Source organism: Protopterus annectens, chromosome 6.part0 (genome assembly GCF_019279795.1).
Source record: "Protopterus annectens isolate FY-2018-M chromosome 6.part0, PAN1.0, whole genome shotgun sequence".
Taxonomy (NCBI): domain Eukaryota; kingdom Metazoa; phylum Chordata; order Ceratodontiformes; family Protopteridae; genus Protopterus; species Protopterus annectens.
In genome coordinates, this window is record NC_056737.1 from 457,623,377 (window position 1) to 457,645,846 (window position 22,470).

The window sequence follows — 22,470 nt, forward strand, 5'->3', positions numbered from 1 at the left end:
GAATAGGAGGGATAGAAAAGTAGAGGAAGCACAGAATACAGAGGCAATCAGAAAAGCAACAAAGAATATCAAGCTGAGAAAGGCAGAAGATGAAATTTAAACTGATAGAAAGGGTATGACAAGAGAATAAAGGCTTATTATTGTGCATAGCTTTAAGTAGGAAGGTATGTATGGAAGTACCTCAGTAGCCTGAGGAGTAAATCATGGAAGACTGAACAAAAACAGTTACTTAGTGAATACGTTACTTTAATCTTTACAGAAGGAAGCAAGAGAGGCTGCTATGCTTTGAAGATGATAGAGTTCTTTGAGGTGAGCAGTGAATAGACACCAGGATAATGAGGGAAGAGGTGAGAGTGCACTGACTTCCTTAAGAGATATTAAAGTACAGGGACCTAATGGGATTCTGATAAGGGTCCTCAACAAAGATATGTGCTGAGTAATCACTGATCCCAATCCAGTGTAATAAAGATTTAAAAAATCAGCCAGAGCATTATGAGGGGCAAGCCCCCAAAACCCCACTGCAGGGGGCTACCCTCTTGTATTCTCTTGCTAAGCATAAGCACCCCTGCAGTTGGACTAGGTCAGGAGAAAAGAGAATCTTTGTAGAAATGGTTTGTCAATAAAGTAGCTGTCAATCAACCAATTACTGCTTAATAATTTAACCAGTGTAATGGCAGATTCCCTGACAGAGGCTCCCACAGATCATTGATTGTTGTGGAAATGCAGAGGACTGTAAGACTTGAGCTGTCAAAACTATAGCTCAGCCAACTGCTGTCTGTGCAGTTTCTCAGTCTGGCACCTCCTCAACTCAAAGAAACATTCAAAGTTGAAGAAAGAAAAAAAATCTTCAACCTGTTGTCATGCATGAAACTAGCAAGCTTCTGGTTACACATGCAACCTAACAAACAGCTAAGCAACGTGCTGAAGTAAAATGACCATATATAGCACACCCTATATACTTCAGTTGTTACTGGAAATGCAGTAGCAGCATTCCGGCTTCATAAATCAATGCTTGTATTGCAATCCTGTATCATCATCCCTTTTGATTGAGCTCCTTGACAGTTTGAGCCCTAGACAGCCACCCCTTTCACCCCACCTTAGCTACATCTCTAAGAAGTGTGGTGTCTTTCTGCAAGTCCTGATGGAGTGAGATAAATCCAGTGAACTACAGGCCTATCAGCCTGACAGCAGTGACAGGGAAACTCATGGAGTGAATCCTGAGTGGAAAGTTAGATGCTTTTATATGACAACAATCTCAAGACCATCTAACATGGATGCATATCCAGAAAGAACTGTCTGACAAACCTGATCAAGTTTTTTTTTGACTGAGTTATTAGAAAACTGGAGTGGAACACATCTAGCTCAATCTCATATAGGTGACTGGAAGTAAAAATGGAAGGGTTGTAAAGCAGGGTCAAAACAAGGGAAATGGATTGCTGCAAATGTGATTAGGGGCACAGAGATTTGTACTGAAAGGGAATAAGAAAATGAGTAGTGGAATATAGCAGCTATCATTCCTTGATCTAATACAATTTAGTGTGCTCATTTCAGACACTCCTGAAAGAAGAGGGCACAGAATTCTTCCTTTGCAGAAGGTACAAAGTGAGGTGCAGTAGCAGGCAATGGTGATGTCTAAGGAAAGATTGGAAAGGTTGACCAGGTGATCTGAAAGGTGTCAGATGAAACGCATTGCAGAGAAATGAAAAAATACTCCATCTGGGCCACAGCAGCCTTGGTGAGGGGCATCACTGGCAGAAATGGAAATGATGCCAACAGATTATGAAAATGGTCTGGGGGTGCTGGTCACACCTTGACTGGATAATTGGGAACAGAATGACAGAGCAGAGTCAGCTGCCTACAAAATGTTGTGATGTATCCACAAGGCAATATATGCTAGATCAAAAGTAAAGTTCCCCCTCTATTGGGCACTGACTAGGTCATACTCTGAGTATTGTACACATTTGTAGAGGTCATACAAGGAGATGGACATCAAACTGTTGGAAGAAATAGACAGAAGAGCCATCAGAAGAATGGATGAACTGGAGAGCAAAGGCCATAACCAGAAAATAGAAGAGGTCAGATTCTTTTCACCAAAAGTCATATAACACATGGGTGAATGGTATGTGTGCAAAATATCATGTCAGGATGATGGGAAGGAGTCATCCTAAATAGGAAGGGCAGAGAAGAGTGAAAGGGTATAGGCAACCAATTGAATCGAACCAACTGTTCTTTGGCTCTTTGAAAGTGATTCTTCATGAAGAGGGTTTTTGACCCATGGAATGGACTGCAAAAATGGCAGTGTAGAGCAAATAGATGAAAGTATTCAGGAGGGTATGGGACAGGTGGAGGATATATAAGCTGCAAGAATAGCATGGAGTGATGGTAGAATGTTGAATAACCTTAAAGGGCAAACTAGAAAGGTTTATTGTCTCCTTCTGCCAGTAAGCTAACATAATGTGATGTTAAGTGCCAGGAAAAGGATAGTTGTGCATTTAGTATAGAGCAGGTTAGCTGAGTTAACAGAACTGAAAATGAGGTCTTTATTGTTTGTTCTATTTTGTTAACCAGAGAAGAATGCTGATTCAGATAGACCATGTTCAGGTTTAGCCAGGGAAGTAAGTACTAGAAGAAAAGACACTATGACAATACTACAAAAAGGTAATTACATATTAGGTTTAAAAACAAACTGAGCAGTAATTAAATGGCAAGTCTGAGTACAAGATACAATGGTAAGTGCATAAGAGATTTCAATAAACATAGTTATGTCTTGTTAATATATACTATTAATATATACATAAATTAGCGAGGAAAAAAGCATGAAAAAAATATGAAAAAAGGAGGGGGTAGTAGAGTATGGGAGAGAAGAGGTAAGAGATAGTTTGAAAAAGGAGAAAGGGGGATTGAGAGGGATAGTGAGAGGTGGGGCTAGTAATGAAAGGCGATTAGCTGTCAGTGGATGTGACAGCAACATGAATGACTTGAGCTGTTTTGGGGTTTTTGATTAGTTGATTTATCAAAATGCAAACAATGTTCAGCTGTGCTTTGATGCTTTTACATTTTGATGAATCCTCATAAACTCCTATATATATATATATATATATATATATATATATATATATATATATATGTATATATATCTATCACACACACACACACACACACACACACACACACACACACACACACACACACACACACATATAAAAATGTAATGAGACACATTTTGCTTGTGTGTGTGTGTGTGTGTGTGTGTGTGTGCGTGCGTGCGCACGCATGTGAAACCATCTCATGGCAAGAAATGCTCACTTATACCTCTAGTAACCCAAATCTGAGAATGGACTCAAGACATGATTAGAGAATTAGAATGACATGGTCACTTTTCTCAGGAGTGATTGGCAGGTGATCCTGATGCTGTGTCACCTCACAGTGGAAGAGGAAAGATAAATATGGCAATGTTGTGAGATGAACACACTGCTTACTCAGGAATACATGTTGGCATATTAGGGAATTTCTGAGCTGAAGAGGTCACTCAGTTTGACAGCATTATGGCACACATGTCAGGTGATATGGAGTAAGGAGAAAACAGTGTCAGCTAAAGCCAGGATGATGGCTTAACACTGAACAGCACCTCATTTTAATGACCCGCTGCAGTTGGTGCTGAAAACCAAAATAATGGCACACTAACATTCAGGAGACAGGACTCATTCACCTCTTCTCTTTTCCCCAACCAGGTATTATTCAAATGCAGACTGAGTGAATCAAATATGTTCTGGTAAAGGGAGATTGTAATTGGTGCATTAGCAAGAGATGCAGCTTACTCTTTGGAGTGAGGGAATAATAAAAGGCTGACAATAAAAGTCCTACAGAATCATGGGGGGAGGCTTGTGATGGTACAGAGCCACTAAAATGTATTAAAAAAGTAAATGTATAAGAGACTATTCTGGAAAAAAGTCACATACAGGTATATGTAAATTATATTAACATGCAGAACAAAAGACTCGGGCAAGTCTCACAGACTACCATTATTTTTCTTTGGGGCTCTGTCTGTAAACATCTTACCTGTCGTATGAATTCTATTTATATTTGCTTTATTTACATTTATTATTTGGTGCTTTGTGCATTGAAGCTAAAATGTAACAGGAATTGTATTATACTTAATTTACTAGAACAATAGGAACTGGACTCTTTACTTATTTTCTAGATGGGTTCCCTATATCCATATGGCACCCTGTGCCAGGGTAGACCCTGCTTATCCAGTTTACAGATTTAGAAATCCCATACTGCAAAATATATGTGTTACTATTAAGTCCTGCAGACCATTTAAAATAACACACCAGACCAATGTACCTTTATAGCAAAAGCACTATGGAAAAGCCCCCTCCCCTCCTTTTAGTCTGTTCTGAATTGAATTTCGCTGGTGCATGCTAGAACACTAAGTGAAGAGAAATAGTTTCCTTTTCTACTTCCTCAAAGAGCAGAAGAAAGAGGCACAGTTTGCTGTATGGGCTTGTGATTTATTTTCTCTGAAAATGCCGTCAGCAAGCAGTTTATGTGGCTATGCAGGTTTCATCTTTAACATGAATGTTTTCAAGAGCCATCACTGGCAAAAAGGTAAGAAATAAATGTATGCATTTTTATATCATTCTGATGGCTGTGTTAGTAAATTCATTAGGGATACTCGTGACAAGTAATAGTGTTGTCAGTGTACTGCAGAAAAATTCCCTTATTTAATGTATGCAGTTCTATGCCTCTCATTCCAAATACCTCTCTCTCATACACACCCTTTAAATTCTGTAATTTTATTGGATATCTTCAGAAATGTCTGTTTGCTGTTAAACTTATTCTCAAATAAGACAAATATAAAATGTATATAATTCTTGAGATACCTGAGGTTGCCAGGAATGTATTGCACTGTTACTGTCTTCTATGGGAGCAGTGAGAAACTAAAAGAAAACAAAATCTGTCAAGGCAAAGAAAACAAAATATTTTGTTCAACATTGCCTTACATAGTTGCATTCAGCTACCTATTATTGTAGGACTGTAGATAGTTTCATGCCTAAATAACCCAATATGATAAAAAATAGGATGAGAGACACTAACTACTAAACTTTGAGCATAATCATAGTAAAATAATGTTTCAGTTATTCATTTGGTTGTGTGCATTTTATTACTACTGCATTATTACAAGACACTGAATGGATCTCACTGTAGGAAGTTTCTGAGCTTAAACAGAAGCATAAATAAATTACAAATAAGGGAAACTCATCCTAGCTACTGGTATTTCAGCAGTTTCAAAATAGCAGACGACCAGCTTACTTTTAATTAATTTGCTGTAGAACTCAGCAGTACACGTGTTAAGGCATTCCTGTTTGAGTCCCTTGTCAAGAAAAGTATCTTGGTTTGAATTGTCAAGTGGACTTCTCTGTTGCAGTTTTCATCCTGATGAATTTTCTGACCCCCCCACTAAAATCATTTGATGTCTCAGTGGACAGAGATCGTCTTACAACCTGAATGAAGCTCTGGGGAGGGGGGCTTCCAGACCACCACAATGGGAGGAGACAAACTCAACCCTTGGAAATATATATATAAAAGAAGAACAGGGAAAACAGGGTATGTTTAAGTAATGCTATGCTTTAAGCTGCAAGGAGAAAAATAAAATATATCAGGACAAGTGATTTTTAACAACAGTTATAGGGCAATCAACTTCAAATAGGGCACACAAGAAGTGGACAAAAATATTTTGCCTTAAAGGAGCAGAAGAAGAAACTGGAAATTAGGCTACTTTAAATATAGATCCATCCTTGAATGCACCAAGTATGTAAATTACCGAAGATAATTTAAGTCTGACTTTCACATGGACAGCTCTAAAAAGGAAAGGACAAAAAAGTTGAAAAATAATATACAAAACAGAAGATTAAAAACAGTCTGTCTGGAAATGAATTTTAGATCTCTTATTATGTAAAACTTTATAAAATTTATTTAGAAAAAGAAATAAGGTGATTGTGAAAGAAAAGAAAATTCAAGAAAACGCCTTTGTTGTTTTATCATGGCTCTGCTGGATACACTTGGAGTGAATGGAAGCAGTCTAATCCAAGACTGGGGCGGACAGGTACAACCAGCACTGGTTTTCTCCTTTGTTTTCCTATTTCTTCTGGAAGCATGCCTGTGGGTCAGCAATGTCATGAATAAGAGAAGCCCTCCGGGTCCCTTTGCCTGGCCTGTAGTAGGCAATGCAATGCAGCTAGGGCACCTGCCCCACTTAACTTTCTGTAAACTAGCCCAGAAGTATGGCAACATATTCCAGATCAGACTGGGCAGGCATAATATCATAGTCCTTAATGGGGAGTCAACCATCAGGCAAGCTTTGATCAGACAAAGTACAGAATTTGCAGGACGACCGAAGTTTGCATCTTTCCAGATAATTTCTGGTGGGAAAAGCATGGCTTTTGGGGGGTACAACAGTCTCTGGAAATCCCAAAGAAGGATAGCTCATTCTGTTCTTAGAGCTTTCTCAACAGCCAATGCAGATACCAAAAAACTGTTTGAGCAGCATGTGTGTGCTGAGGCAGTAGACCTCATCAAGGTATTCATGCAGCTTGGAGAACATGGACAGTACTTTAACCCATCCCATGAGTTTTCTGTTGCAGCAGCAAATGTGATATGTGCCCTCTGCTTTGGCAAACGATACAGCCATGATGATGTAGAGTTCCGAGCCCTCTTGAGCAGAAATGACAAGTTTGGGAAGACAGTTAGTGCTGGCAGCCTTGTGGACACTTTGCCTTGGCTGCAGGCTTTCCCCAACCCTATACGTAATATATACGAGTCCTTTAAGGAACTCAACACAGAATTTTTCAATTTTGTAAAGAATAAAGTGACACAACACAGACAAACCTACAACCCAGATGTTACTAGAGACATGAGTGATGCCATTATCACACTTGTTGAACATGGAACAGGAAAGAGCCACGGACTAACAAGGGACTACGTGGAAGCTACAGTTACAGACATCCTGGGAGCAGGACAAGACACATCATCCACTGCTCTTACCTGGATCATTCTCCTTCTGATTAAATACCCTAATATTCAAAACAGGCTTCAAGAAGAAATAGATAAAGTTATTGGAAGAGAAAGACTTCCAACTTTAGAAGACTGTAAGAGACTTCCACATCTAGAAGCTTTTATCTATGAGACCTTGCGTTTCACCAGTTTTGTGCCTGTAACCATTCCTCATGCCACTACAGCAAATGTTGTTATTGATGGGTTTGAAATTCCAAAAGACACTGTGGTGTTTATTAATCAGTGGTCTGTCAATCACGATGAGAAGAAATGGAAAGATCCTGGTACTTTTAACCCATCCAGGTTTCTAGATGACAATGGCAGTATTGACAAGGATTTGGTCAACAGCGTGATGATATTCTCATTAGGTAAGAGGAGATGCATTGGAGACCAGCTGTCCAGACTTCAGATATTCCTGTTTACATCCATTCTCCTTCAGCAGTGTACTTTCCAAGCCAACCCTTCTGAGAAACTGACCATGGACTGCATCTCTGGTTTAGCTGTAAAGCCACAACCTTTTACAGTTGTTGTTAAAAAGAGGAGTGAAATGGTAAACGGTATTACTAAATATCCTCTTTATGAACCTTTTATTATGCCAAATAATGACATGAATAAATAGCCTGCTATCACTCATTTCGGTGGTGACAAACCAGTTCTTCATAAAGACTAAACTGAACCTATTGAATGTGAAGTTTTTTACTTAAAACAAATGGTTTAATACAGTTTATATTCGGCATTATTACTAACCTTATCACACTACCCATTATGTGCTCAATGGTAAGTTAAGCTGATCAGAGTATTTTACTGAATTAACTAATTTACAGCTACTCTGTGTTTAATTAATCTATTGTGTACTGAACTAAATTATATTTTCCTATTTACTGAACAGTGTTCTTTGTATTTAGTTGTTTAAGATGAGGACATGCCAGTGTATGGCTAACAGTATGCATAGCTAACTGTCATCACCACATTTTTTTTTCAAAATGTCCAGCATTTATGCAGCAGTGGGCTTTACAAAGTTCTGGCATTTCACAGATTTCTCTCTGTTACAGCATTTGATCGGTTCAAACAGTTTAGGGTTCTGCACCTTAGTATAATAAGTTTAATATAAATGAGTTAAGCTTCCTTTTTATTTTATACATAGTTCCTTTGCCTGCCTTTTTATTTGAATTATAGTGAATAAGGCTACCTCTTTCTTTCTGAATTGCCTTTTCCTCATTCATTCAACATTCATTCTTAGCACATGTCCTTTATTCACTAGTAGAGGTTTGAATCCCAAAGATGCAAAAAAGGCTGCCATTTAGAAGCACAGAGTATAACTGCAACTTTATGTTAACAAGTTTATTACTAATGCAATTAGCTGGTCAAAACAAAATTCTAATATGCATGTTAGCATGCAAACACAAATGCTGCTTAGTCCACAGAAACACTGTCTCACACATAACACACATACACACACAGCCTTCATACACACACACACACACACACACACACACACACACACACATATATATATATATATATAATTTTAGTAAACCATATCTATTCACATAAAAGAAATAAATAAGGAGTTGCCAAGCCATGTTTTAGGGGTTTAACTCATTATAGTAGATATAAAGCAATTACTGGACTGCCCTGCACTACATATGTTGAATATAAAGCAGTATAAAACAAATGTAGTTTCTAATTAGCTTATTAAAGCTCTGCATTTGGGGTTCAGTGAGCAAAAGATTTGGAAGGAACATTCCACTGTTATGCAATCCATCATTGCCAAAGCTGTAAACTGTTGAATGCTGTTGCTCTCTGACTGAAAACCTGGATTTACAAAATGTTTGCAGGGTATTACCAAAGATTCTGCCTTTCTGCCTTTTGTGTAAAATCCCACCTCACTTATTGCACCTTGCCAGCCCGTACTCATGAACATAGTGTCCTGCATGATGTAAGTCAGTGTAACATCAGGCAGTTTCCAAAATAAAATACACCTTGTGGTGCTTAGTTGGTTATGAATTTTTGAAAGCCATGCAATGCTGTCAGTGCAATGCGTATTCTAAACCTTGCAGGGTTACCTGTACCTCCCAATAAATGTGAACTTTGGTGTGTTTTATTGCAAACATTGCTTATTTCTTTGTATGAATTAAGTGAGTTCTTTCATACTAAAATAGCTAGGTACTGATATGTAAAATGCTTTCTAGTGTGTGATAATACAATATAGCTGTCTGAATGCTATTTTCCTATACTTAGTACATTTTGTTATAATTTTCCTTACTACTCAGTCTAGTAGCTTCAGAATGAGTTGTTTCATTTTTTTGTGTTTTCTCTACTTATATGTGAAACATCTAGTGACCTTGTGTGCACCAGTCATTACCAAATGTGGTCAGTCATGTAATAATCTGAAACATCACTGTACCCAGCCCATACAATACCTGAATCACTCGCACTTCTGCTGCTCTTCCCTACCAGTGAAAAACATGGTACTCTGTGATGTTAATTGTTACAAGGAATGGAAATAATGGATATGCTTCTAAATTTTTTATTCAGAGACTTTTGGTATATAAAGTGCTTATAACCTCTTTGCGATTCACTCTTGAAATATGTTATGTTTGCTGTTTATTTATTAGGCTAAAGCCTGCTTAGACTAGGTACCCTTTTTCATGGGCAATCAGGAACATAAAAAAAGGCAGATAGAAAAAATGCCACATACTCAAAGTCATATGGATTGTGCAGGAAATATTACTTCATTGGATGTACTAAGTTCATTCATCTTTCACTATAATTATGATGTTACTTTTCTTTACATACCTGAGGTGTGGTAGCCATTACCACAGTATTGAAAACCTTTGCCTGTCATATGGGAGACAAGAACTCAACTCTCTAAAGGCAACTTGTGGTTGGGAAGCTTAGTGCAATGGCTATCACTGGACTAAAAACAAAAAGGTTAGGGTTTAAATGCTGTCAAATCCCACATCCCTGCTGTATGACTTTGAACAAGTCACTTAACTTCCTTGGATATTTGGTAGTTTTAAAAAGGGGGTTGCCTTACTGAGCATACATAGCTCTGTTAATAGCATTGCACAGAAGACTAAAGAGAATTCTGTTTCTTTTAAGTTCTTTAAGGATATTACAGTGACTAAGATGCTGCAGATTTAAGATGAATTCCATTATTTTACTAAATATTTTTGCTATCCAGGTCAACAGTACCAAATTGCTAGTGCAGACATTATCTCATGCTGGAGCATAACTGTCATTAATGGGTACAAATCCATCCATCCATAACCCCTTTTCCCATTTTTGCATATGAGTTCGGGGTATCTCTCTTCAACAGTGACAATCATCTGAAGCCAAGGTTTACACCACCAAGCAGCTAGTCCTGCCAGGGAGTAGTGGGTACAAATTATACAGCATTATGTTTTTTGTTATGCTGCATCAGTGAGGTGCATAATGCTCTAATCCAAACTCAAAATATACCTTTTCCATGGTTTAAGTTGTGTACACTAGTATTTCCACCTCTCCACCTTTGTTTACTCATTCACCATTCAGGCAGGCTCACAATCCATTGTTTACAGCCCAACATCTGACTCCAGTGTACTATAAAACATTATCTACCTTCGTCAGATATCCCCAGAGAATGCTACCTATATAGCTTTCTGAAAGTTATTCCATCAGTACAGCTGTTTGTTATCCTTCTAATTCATACAGCTTTCCCTGGGTACTGGACACTTTCTCAAGCCCTTGTTGTGAAAAGAGGTACAGTAGCAATGTATTAAACAAAAGTGTACTTTCTTTGAATGAGAGTACAGCTCTGACCAGACCACACCAGTTCTCTCAGTATTTCTTATTAGTAAAGAATACAGAGAGGTGAAAGGAGCACTAGTGTGACTGATGCATGGAAGCATATAGTAACTAGAGATTTTAAGACATATTCCAGTATATGCATATGAATCAGAGTGCTGTTTAAAATAAATCTGCCATTCATTCGCAGTCGACCCACATGTGCAGAGTTTCATTATCAGTACACAGCAGAAGTGTTGCAGGAATGACCCAAGTGTGATATTAGAGCTCCCCCTGTGGCACTAAATCCCTTCATTTCCAAGTACTAACTCAAACCACATGCACAAAAATCACTTAAACTGTTGTTTTCTTGTTCCTTCCAAGAGGAAAATCTGGCACCACACTAATCTCAATATCTGTAATGATATTATCCGCTATTTTTTTAACTTCTTTGCAACTGCTACTTTCTGTTAAGTGTGTGCTAAATTGTAATTTCCTTCCAGGTCCTAACTTGGAGCTGACAATGACCTTCCTTAAAGAATCGGTTACAAAGGCACTAGGAAACCTGCCAATGTTTTAATGCAACCGTAAATGAAGAAAATATCTTTATTACTCCTCTTTTTGATTTCCCCTTTAAGTGTCCGTTTTCCTTCCTTCGTGTTTATTTAAGTGACTTCACAGGGCTCTGAAAATCATACGTAAATGGGCAAACCACTCTGAAAATAATATTGAATTTCAAAAGCAGAGGATCATTAATTCTCACATCTTAAACACAATTATGTAGTTTTATGTTAGGAAAAACTTTTATCTCTTATAGCCATATGTTTATGTTTAACAACTTTGAACATATTTTTAAACAGCTTTAAAGGTTTTTAAATTACTTGTTTCATTAACTATGCCACCGCTAGATTAAAATAAAATTATTTTCTGATTGTATTTGATTTTCATATTAACTTTATATTTAGGAGATATGAAGGCAATATTGTGTAAGCTTTTTGATAGTAAGTTGTACAACACTATATGAGTATTTATTTTAATATACTGACATGATACACAAAATGTGAACTTGAAAAAACAGTGAAAATTGTAAATCTCAGTTTAAGAAAACAAAAAAAAAAGAAATGTATATGGAAGATTTTCTGATAGAAAGAAATGATTTCACTGATATAATGACAATGCATGTTGTGATCTGTGCTTTGCATGGAAGCACAGAATGTTAGTTCTATAATTTGTATGTTTTGGCAATTAGATATGCACCTGCTAATATCAATGGAATTAAAACATGTCATGAGGGGGCAAATATTGCAGACTAAGACAGGCACTACTGTAGTGGGAGCATAAAACATGGGAATGGAACAAATAACATTATACCAGCACTCTTTCATAGTCATGCTAATCACTGACAGAGCCTGTTGAATGAGTGTTAGTCATTTCCTTACCTTGCAAAATAATGAATCACCAGTCAGTATTTGCATGGCATCTGGCCATGGAGACTAGTTTCACTTTTTTATCTAGGACTTTTTCTGTAGTTCCTTGTTGACCATATCCACTTCCCAGTGACCAATTGATCCTTTTTTCTACTATATTCTCAAACATTCAGCTGTAGTTGGGGACAACAGCTAGCCACTGGGTGTATTTGTGTGTGCATGTGTGTGTGCATCTGTGTGTGTGTGTGTGTGTGTGTGTGTGTGTGTGTGTGTGTGTGTGTGTGTGTGTGTGTGTGTGTGTGTGTGTGTGTGTGTGTGTGATACTGGGAATAATATAAAGGTTATGCACAAGAAATAAGTGTACAGGAAACAATTCCCATCTGATGGTTCTGTCTATGAACTTTCACCTTACTGTCACCACAAAACTACTTTGTCAAGATCACATACTGTTCTTCACATTTCCCCTTATTTGTACCCTGTTTTTGGTACTACTACTTGTTTATTAATTGAACACTAGTGAGGAAAATGAGCTTAAACAAAGAACTTTGTATTTCAAAACAAAACGTACACTCTGTTGTCAAAATGTAAAGGTAATATACTATATTTGATAATACAACCATCACCCTACTATGCATTATAGCATAAAGCTACAGACTGGGTCTTCACAGCTGCTTACAGTAATTGGTTCTTTTATGCAATAAAAATTAATCTAGTCATTTGGAATTCAGAAAAGGTTATATTTGGAATATTCTGCACCATTGTTAAGGTCACAGCTTTCCATCTTAGGAAAAAAAAATCTGCCTACTGACTGCACTGGGGAGAATAGTTACTTTTTTGTCAGGTTTATCACAGACTTCAGATACCTGACTTCCCCTAAAGATCCTTTCTCCAAAGATCCCACACCCAATGTGTCCCTTTGCTGGACAGGTTCCATCCTCCCTGGATGAAAAGGGCTTCTATGACTATATAGGCATTGGGTGGGTAATAAGGCATGACCTGTGAGAATGTGCATGCCCAGGATCCTTGACCAGCCAAGGCTATTTAGCATGCCCTAGGCTGGCAATGTGGGAGCCCTGATCTTCAATAGGGTTCAAGCAATCGGCCATCATCATTAAACACCCTACCCCCAAGATGAACATGCCCATCCTCTCTGACAGCTCCATCAGGGATGCCAAATGATCGAGGTCACCTGGGCTGTATTTAGGGCTTCACCTCTTTATGCCACAGGAGTGGCAATGTGGAGAACAGTTATTTAAATACATTAGCTTATATATCTATACCGGCATATTCCCTGAACTGCTCACTTACCAATTAAACAAGAACAAGAGAAGCAAAGGACACAGATAGTTATGTCAACATTTGACTATAGCAGAAGGATCACCCATACTTCTGCTTACACTAAAAATACTATGATAAAAAGTCTTCAGGTGGGTAAGGAAGAGAAAGTGATGAACAGAGACAGTTTGAAAGTATGTTAGAACATATATATATATATATATATATATATATATATATATATATAAAAAACAGGCACAGGATAGGCAGTACTTTGAACTGTATTGCATTCAGTAGATGGTAAAACATAAGAGGTTCACTTCAAACCTTTGTTGGACAGCTACAGAGAAAAATCTATGTGGATGCCAAATTAAAAAAGACGAAGGAGGACAAAAAAAAACACAATCAGAAGATAATGGATGGGTCAAGGGAGAGAGATATATGGACGTATTATTTCACAAAAAGGAGGTTGAATGATTAAAACAGTTTTATTGAGGATGTAATGTGGTCAAAAGTATTGATGACATTCAATAATGCACAAAGCAGAAGCAAGGTGATTCTTATGTTGTGTTGGAAGGAGATATAAGCAGTGGTTAAGGAACTTCTGCAGCTTATCCAGCCAAGAATGAATTGGGATGAGCTGGGCATGTCAAGTTGTATTATGTTTCATTAGCAGGTTTGTTTGTGTCTTTCGGCTTTTCCCGGTTAGGGGTTGCCACAGTGGAACTCTGGTCCGCTAATGATTGGCAGTAGAATTTTACGTGCTGGCTTGCCGGGCCTAACACACAACCTTCAATGAAGGAACGCTCATTCACGCATGTCGCCACACAGACGAGGCTCTAACTGAGAATCGAACGAGCAACGTCTAACTGTGAGGCGACAACGCTACCGCAGCACCACCACCGCAGTGTGTTTCATTAGCAGGTAGTTAGCATATAAGTATGAAAACAATGCACAACTTGAACCTGTACATGCAGAGTGTGTGTGTGTGTGTGTGTGTGTGTGTGTGTGTGTGTGTGTGTGTGTGTGTGTGTGTGTGTGTGTGTGTGATTTGTGCGTGTCTCTTGGGTGTTTGGCATGCTCCTAGATGTTCTGTGTCATTAAGCTTAAAAATCCTTAAAACACTATCCAGTTATCACAGTTCAACATCTCTTCAAAACTTTAAATGTTAGACAAATTCATACCCTTTACCAATATTTTTATTGATGTCAGTAATTCACCTGCAAGTAATAATGCATAAGGGATATACATAAAAACAGTATGAACAAACTACAGGTGTTAAATCTATTTACTTAAATATACAGGTTGGAAAACAATGTATAAGTTTATTAATGACTTTAGCAATGAATTAGTGTAACAGCACAATTCTATTAACAGCCTAACTGAGAATGCACTTTCTGAGATGGAAAAAAGTTAGTTTACTGTAATGAATGTGTATTATTAAAACTGTGATATTATCTTCTGTTTTTATGAGTTTATAAACCGCATAATAAAAGGAATGATTTTGAAATTATAGATTTTTGTCCTTTATTATAAATTTGAAAATAATTTCCTCAGCTTTTGTGTTAAATAGCATACAAGAAGTTCTGGAATATTTTAAATATATACAAAAATATAAACATGGGCAATTCCTATATCAGAGATTGTATAAACCTATTTAAGCAAATGTTGTCCTACAAATCAAAAATAGACCATCAGGAATGTTTAAAAATGTCATTTGCAAATTTCTTAATAAAATTAATCATGTCATATGACCATTTTTTTTTGGTTTAGTTTATTTCGATGTGGATATGAAGCCTTTGTGATATATGTAAATATATACTTACATAATTTTAAGGGAGACCTCAGATCATTTATTACAGTATTGTACAGATAATAGATCTGATGAAAAGACTACTGTTGAAAAAAAACGAGTTAGTTATTTCATTTACGTGTTTCATTTGTCTATGCTATGGACGACTGCAATAAAGGTCAAGAAAGATTTTTGCTGATATGATGAGACCTGCAATAACTAAACTAACAAAAGTTAAAAGCTGACATTTTAGGATACATTCCATTGCCATTAATAGTGAAATTGTAAAATGTTTTATTGAACCTTACTAGGTACATCGTTTTTGTAAAGTACGCTGGTTTCCTTCAATAACAATAAAAATGGAACTGAAACCAGTACTATGATTTATTTACTTCATATAACAAATATCAGAAAAATGCATTTTCTGGCTGACACATCACTTGAACAACATATTCATTGTACAGTAAACTGCGTTATTACATTTAATTATGAAGCACCAAGAATTAAAAACAGTTTCTAAGCTTCGTGAATGTAATATGTCATTCCTGAGTATACTGTACATTATTTTAATGCATTATTTGTCATGGTTGTCTTTTATGCTTCTTCAGTTACAGAGTACAAAATGTTTGCCATGTACTGATCCACATAACACGATAAAAAGAGAAATGCCATCTAAAATATGTTGCACAATATAGCATGATTCTGCAAAATTAGGTTTTCTATACTAGCTGTATCATTTAGTATTATGGTACAGGCAAACAGTACTGCAAGCATATACATTTGTTTCTGATTTTTTTTCATTAAACGTTTTTTGAGCAGGAAATGTACTAAATTACTGCATTTAAACAATGAAATTATAACTGTTTCATTCAACTAAAGCAAATGTGTTTTAAATACCGTATACTGACCTGTGCACACTGTTAATGTTCACTTTAATGTAAATCCACAAATCTGTAATGTACTTATAAAAATATTATCAATGTCTGTATTGCCCTTGTTCTGTAAAAAATAAAACGCATATTCTACAGATGCCTAATGTCTAGTTATCCTTGTTTTATAATGTTCTTTCTCTAATGGCATGACATAGAAAACGATGAAGCCAGTGTGACTTAAAGTGCATCAGTAATTAAACACTGTGTACTTGTAGAGCTAAAAGAAGAAAATGTTACTGGAAAATGTTTATGGAATAATTTCATGTTACAGCAGACACTGTTGCACATTAATATATTTCATTGCATTGAAAATGCCACACCTTTACATAAACTATAGTATGTCTGTCGCTTAAACGCATTTTACAATCACGCTGTCCTCATCCTTCTAATATTATATTTCAAATGCATCAGCATAATCAGCCAAGCCTTAAAAGCTAGCAGCACATGCCTAAGAAACAAATGCTTTCCCATTTATATGTGTTTTTTTATTATTATTATGTAGTCAATATAGTCTGTAAAACATGTGAGTTGCTTTAGCAAAATGTAATAGGGAGGACCAAAGAATATTTGAAAGTGCCATATCTTATCTCCTTTGGTATCCAATGGACTCCTTTCAAACATACCTTGTATTAGCTTACTGACTTCTTACATTCCAGGTAACATGCATAGAAATCGTACTGTTTTCTACAATTTTTAGGTAGTTAATAGCGTGGCACCAAATGGTTTATCAAGCAGCAGAGGCTCAGAAATAACTGTTTATTAAGCCAGCAGGCTTCAGGCTGAGACAGGTGTTGCAGCATATCTAGACAAAGGTGAGAGCAGTGGGCTGCACATCACTATTTTTGTAGTTAGGCCAGAAAGCATGTTTATGTACAGAAGCAGGATGGTGACGTGGGAAATTAACAAAACCTGCAGCAATGCAAACAGCAGGAGGGAGTTCATCGGAAGAAAAGTGCAGGCACACAAAATTGTGTTCCACTTTTTGAACAGCTGTCACCATAGAACTGGTCTATCATAAAAGATAACCAGTATAATGTTAGGTTGACTGGTGTTTGATAGAGACTCTACTCATAGTGGTTGCATCTTGGATTCAACCAGTAGGGAAAGTATGAAAGGGGCTGTCTTGCCTCTCTTGGAAATGATTATTTAATTCCTGCTGCATCAATGTCCAAAAGGATACTAAAGGAACTGAAACAGAACTGTTAAAATAGAGTAAGGAGGAGAGCTCTGTGGTATGAATAGGTTTATGTGATAGGTATAAGCCATTATATTGTACTGCATTTGTTTGGTGGCAGAGTGAGACAATAAGCCTATCTATTCTACCCTGTAAGGACACTTTACAATCTAACTTTTGCTCTTTCCTCACATTCCCCTTCTTCTTTCTTTGCCTGCCCCATGGATTTTTGAATGCCTCTGTGGAGTTTCTCTCCCCCACCCATTCTATTAGCCAATTCTGTAGTTCTATAACCCTCTCTATAACTTAATATTTTCAGAAATTCAGGGAGTAGTTTGAGTCTGGCATCTGCTGCCTGTGCCCTCCTTTCCTCTTCTGTTTTTCTGGTTCAAGATGACCTCTTCACATCTCTCTGACCTGATTATATGCACTAACATCATCCCTCTGTCTGTTGGGAACTCAAGTGAGAAGACTTCTAGCTCCTTTAGTCTGTGGTCATATCCCATCTGCTCCATTCCATGGATCTCAATGGTATCTTTGCTCTGGAATCCTTCCAACAACCAGATGTCCCTTCCCTTCTATGGCCTCCAAATTTGCACATAGTACTCATGCTGTGGTCTGACTAGGACCCTGAAGAGTGGAAGCATTACCTCTTTACTTCTGGAGTCTGTCTTCTTAAAGGGTCTATATTAGATGAAAGAACACTTAAAATGTCGAGTACAACATGCTCAACAGCTTTTAAGTGGGCGTTCATCTAAGTGAAACCCCAGAATATCGAAACAAGGAGTATCGAAAAGCTACAGTTGGCCAGCCATCAGGAAGCCAATGGCTGATGGCTACAATGTACTGTACACCATTACAACCCCCCCCCAAAAAAAAAAAAACCCCAAAAACAAATAGACAAACAAAATAAAGTGGGGGCTTCGCACCTTACACCCTTCAACATGGGGGGCTATGCCCCCCCACGCCACCCCTACTTAAATATAGCAACACCGAGATCGCACCACAGTGGAGAATTGTAAGAATGACGAGACAGGGTGAACATTCTGACATCAGCCGTTGGCTTCCTCATGGCTGGCCAGCTGTAACTTTTAAAAACTCCTTGTTTCGACATTCTTGGGTTTTGCTTAGATGAACGTTCTCTTAAAAGCTGTCAAACATGTCATACTAGACATTTTAAGCGTTCATTCTTCTAATCATCTTAGAGATGCACCCCAGCATTCTGTTTGCTGCTACAACTGCCTTCTAAGTCTGGTCTTGGTGGTGCAGACCAGATATGATCACCCTCCCCATATTCCTTTCCTGCTTTGTTGCCATATGTTCTACTCCCCTCAGCTGATGCTTCAGAGTACAGCTATTGTGACCAAAGTGCTGTGCTTTGTATTTGTTTGCAGCAGACTTTATCAGCCACCTTTCTGCCCACTTAGTTAGCTTTTCCAAATCTGTGACCCATCCTCTGATGTTGTGCCTATATTTGTATTACAAGCTATTACACTGCATAGGAATACTTTAAATTGTCCTGGAAGGGGAGTGAGATCAGTACTATACTAAGAAAACAGTCTGCTGCCAAAGGTCTTAGCCCAGCTGGAAAATAATTTGGTGGGGTCCAGTTGTTTAAGGCTAGTAAGGATGACAAATGCAAAAACAGTCAAAATAAGGTAGAAACAGCTTGATCCAGCCCAGAATAACAATGTATCTGTGCTAAGCAGGCCGATTAACTCCAGCAAAGTTGGGGGGTTACCCTGCTTTGCTTCTGCCATCCCCATTCCCCAGCTTTCTCATTGTCATTATGATCATCCGCTCCAATCTCCTCCCTAAGCCCTCCATTCAAACTCTCCAACTTAAAGATCCACAACATCAAACTAAAACAAAAGTTATCAGTAGCACAACAACTGCATCATAACACTTTACTCTGCCAACATAATACATAATTATACTGCATCAACAGCACATATTACTAATACTCCTCACAGACAACTTTATAATAAATATTTTGTTATTGCAATCAACAATACAAATAAGGTACCCGCACAAAATCAGCACCAACAATTAAAACTACACATATTCAGCTGCTCCACCTGCTCGGTTACCAAATTACAAAGCACAAGCTATGTTACCCCTACAAGATTTTTTTGTTTTGCTTTGGTTTTGGTCCCCTCAGACCTCGTGATACAGGTCCAGCCCCCTGTGCCCCAAGTCCACTCTGGATCTGCCAGCCATCTTCCTACCCCCTGGACTATACTGGTATTTTCTGGGGCTGGTTGTGGATCCCAAGGGCATTCTGAGGGGTGGGGGCTCAGCCATCTGTGTTTCCATCTGGAGGGGTTCTTTTAATATTACCTACCCACTTTTTCCTTTTCCTCACCCTCACATGCCTATTAACTATGTGTACGGACAACTCTGTCTTTGGACCATGCCTTCCCTTACAGACTGTCATCAACGAGTGTCCTCCCTCCCATGATGGGCACTGCCATACCTTCCTGCCACTCTGTCATTTGCTCATGACACTAATCAAACACAGGTCTGCTGGGCCATATTCAGAATTGTATCCCTCTGCATCAGTGGAGAAGCTGCAGCCACACAAGACCTTACATCTCACACCACCTCTCTCCTAACTAGAACCAGGCTCCTGGCATATAAAATTCTTTCCCTTACAGTCTTAGCTGTTTACTGTCTCATTTCAGCTTGAGATGGAATTAAATCCAGGACTTCAGACTGCACACAAAACATCACAGTGCCTCATGCTACACTAAGCATCACAGTCTAAAAGTTGCATTAATTAATATAAAAATACCATTAATAGTAAATGGCCATTTCTTGAGTCCTGGGTCATACACCACAACCCAGCCATACTAGCTATTGCAGAATTCTGGCTTAAAGTTAACCCTCTGTGCCTCTAACTACTTACAAAGCAACTACTGTTGCTTTTTCAATAACAGGCCAGGCCCTAGGCTAGGAGAAGTGGTACCCTTCCTTATCAAAATGTGCAACAATATCAAAGCCACACTACTTGAATCTAGCATTTCTTAGTCTGACACAGACTTAACTGGCTGCTGGTGAAATCAATGTTTGGCAATGAGCTAAAAATTCACAGTACTGGGCTGTACTTGCCCCCACCAGCTACACTGACTCTGTATGACTCCTACCCAGATGTTGTCTGCAGTAAATAACATAAGGGTAAACTACTATTTCTTAGAGACCTTAATCTCATTTGGCTCTGCACCTATAAACAGCACCTAAATACAAAACTCTATAAATGCAGTCTCACTCAGGTTGACATTCCAACTAACAAGACTCTCCACTCAATCCTTGTCATCCCCTATCATCATCGCCATCATCAACATAATGATAATAGCAATAATAATAGTGAGTTTAATCAAATTTCATGGCACAGATGGATGGAGCTCAATTGCAACCCAGGCAAATGTGATCGATTAATGGTCCCAGCACTAAAGGAGCTTGACAGGGAGGGAGAGGAGGGAAAGGGCATGACCTGGTCATCTCCTCCAAGGGTGAGAAGTGCATTGGGCACAAGGGAGCATATAGGGAAGTGTGAGTCTGGAAAAAAAAAAACTCCTGTGCTTGAGGGGATTTAGCAGGACTGCTTGCTGTCAAATTCCTTTGTGGAAGTGATAGATGACCAGAATGGACAGGCTATTGCATTTCCTCCCTAGTTCCACAAACCAGCTGTTTGTGGGAGTGATAGGGCTATAACAAACCCCGCTAATCACCCCTGATGACTTTCTAAATGATTTTCATTCCCAGTTGGGGAATGAATGAATTGTCTGATTGGCTAGGAGAGGGATGATAGTTGACAAGCTGTGGGTGCAAAGAGTGCTTAAAAAATAATGAATTTCCCAGACAAATACAGACTAGTTGACACATTACCTTATAATATCATACTACCTTATAATGTCATACTATTAAGCCATCTATAAAATATTTTCTACAATCAGATGGATTCCAGACTCAGAAAAACAAATTCTAGACACAGAACTTTAAGCTATAAATTGTGACTGCATTTACAAAGACAATAATCCTATAGCTGCCCTCAGCACCTTCATTAACTTACTATGTTCCATTCAAGAGAAGCTCTTCCTGTAAGGCAGGTAAAACTAAAAGATACAAATTTCCCTGGATAACCTCAGATATCAAAAAGCTTATGAAGCGGTAGATCTGGCATGGAAAAACTAGGAGGCAGATATCTTATGCAGTGCCAATAAACACATTTAACAACCTTTTAGTTATTTATTTATTTGGCATTTGTTTACTGGGACAGTCTGACTGAGCATGAATACTGTTTTCAGTGGAGGCCCAGGGAGAAAAGCTCCAACATGTATAGTTCAATTAATAAACTATATAATTTCATCACATGAAGTGCAGTAATAAATAGTAAAATCGATATACAGGATAAATAAAGTCTGATCCGAAAATCATATAGTGAATATTAAACAACAATCACAGGACATTAAACACCTAGTAAAGTACAACTGATAGTGATAACCAATGGTAAAGATGTTAAGCATTTTAAATATGGGCAAAAGACTAAGAGAATGGAAAGACATTTTGCAGCTGGAGGAGATCAGGAAATGGAGTTAAAGTAGGTAGCTATCAGAGAAGTAACTGGTGCCTTGGCTAATAAGAAAAGGGAGGAAAGGAAAGGAGAAAAAGAAGAGCAAGGGAAAGAGAAGGAAGGAAGGAAGAAGAAAGAGAGGGGAGAGAAAGTAAGAGAAAGTAAGAGAAGGAAGGACTAACATGTAGTGTCAGCCTGGTGTAAGACATGTACAGAGCCAGGAGTTAAAGAGAAATCTCTTTAGAGACTGAATATGTGACTACATGGCATTGCTCTAATATCTGTAGGAATACTGTTCCAGACCTTGGCTACTGAGTAAGAATAGAAGCAGTGACTGAAAGATTTTTTTCAGTTTATGGATTTCAAGAAGGTGTTTCTCAGATGAGAGAAGAGGGCGATCGGGAAAGTGATGGAGAAGTTGGGTGAATTTGAGGTAATGAGATAACTCAAGCCAAATAACATCTGAGGGCAGA

The 22,470-nt window shown here is 38.0% G+C and overlaps 1 protein-coding gene and 1 long non-coding RNA gene across 2 annotated transcripts in view; both read left to right on the plus strand.

The window, feature by feature from the left end:
* Positions 1 to 4,458: 4,458 nt before the first annotated feature.
* Positions 4,459 to 22,470, plus strand: part of LOC122804369 — a 218,782-nt gene continuing 200,770 nt past the window's right edge. The window contains exon 1 of the long non-coding RNA XR_006365216.1: positions 4,459 to 4,611. This is a non-coding gene — a long non-coding RNA (uncharacterized LOC122804369). The remainder of the gene's footprint in view (positions 4,612 to 22,470) is intronic.
* On the plus strand, positions 5,345 to 8,551 carry LOC122804367 (cytochrome P450 1B1-like). Its single transcript, XM_044074185.1, has one exon. It carries the CDS (start codon positions 6,047 to 6,049, stop codon positions 7,673 to 7,675), a length of 1,629 nt encoding a protein of 542 aa, XP_043930120.1. The 5' UTR covers positions 5,345 to 6,046; the 3' UTR covers positions 7,676 to 8,551.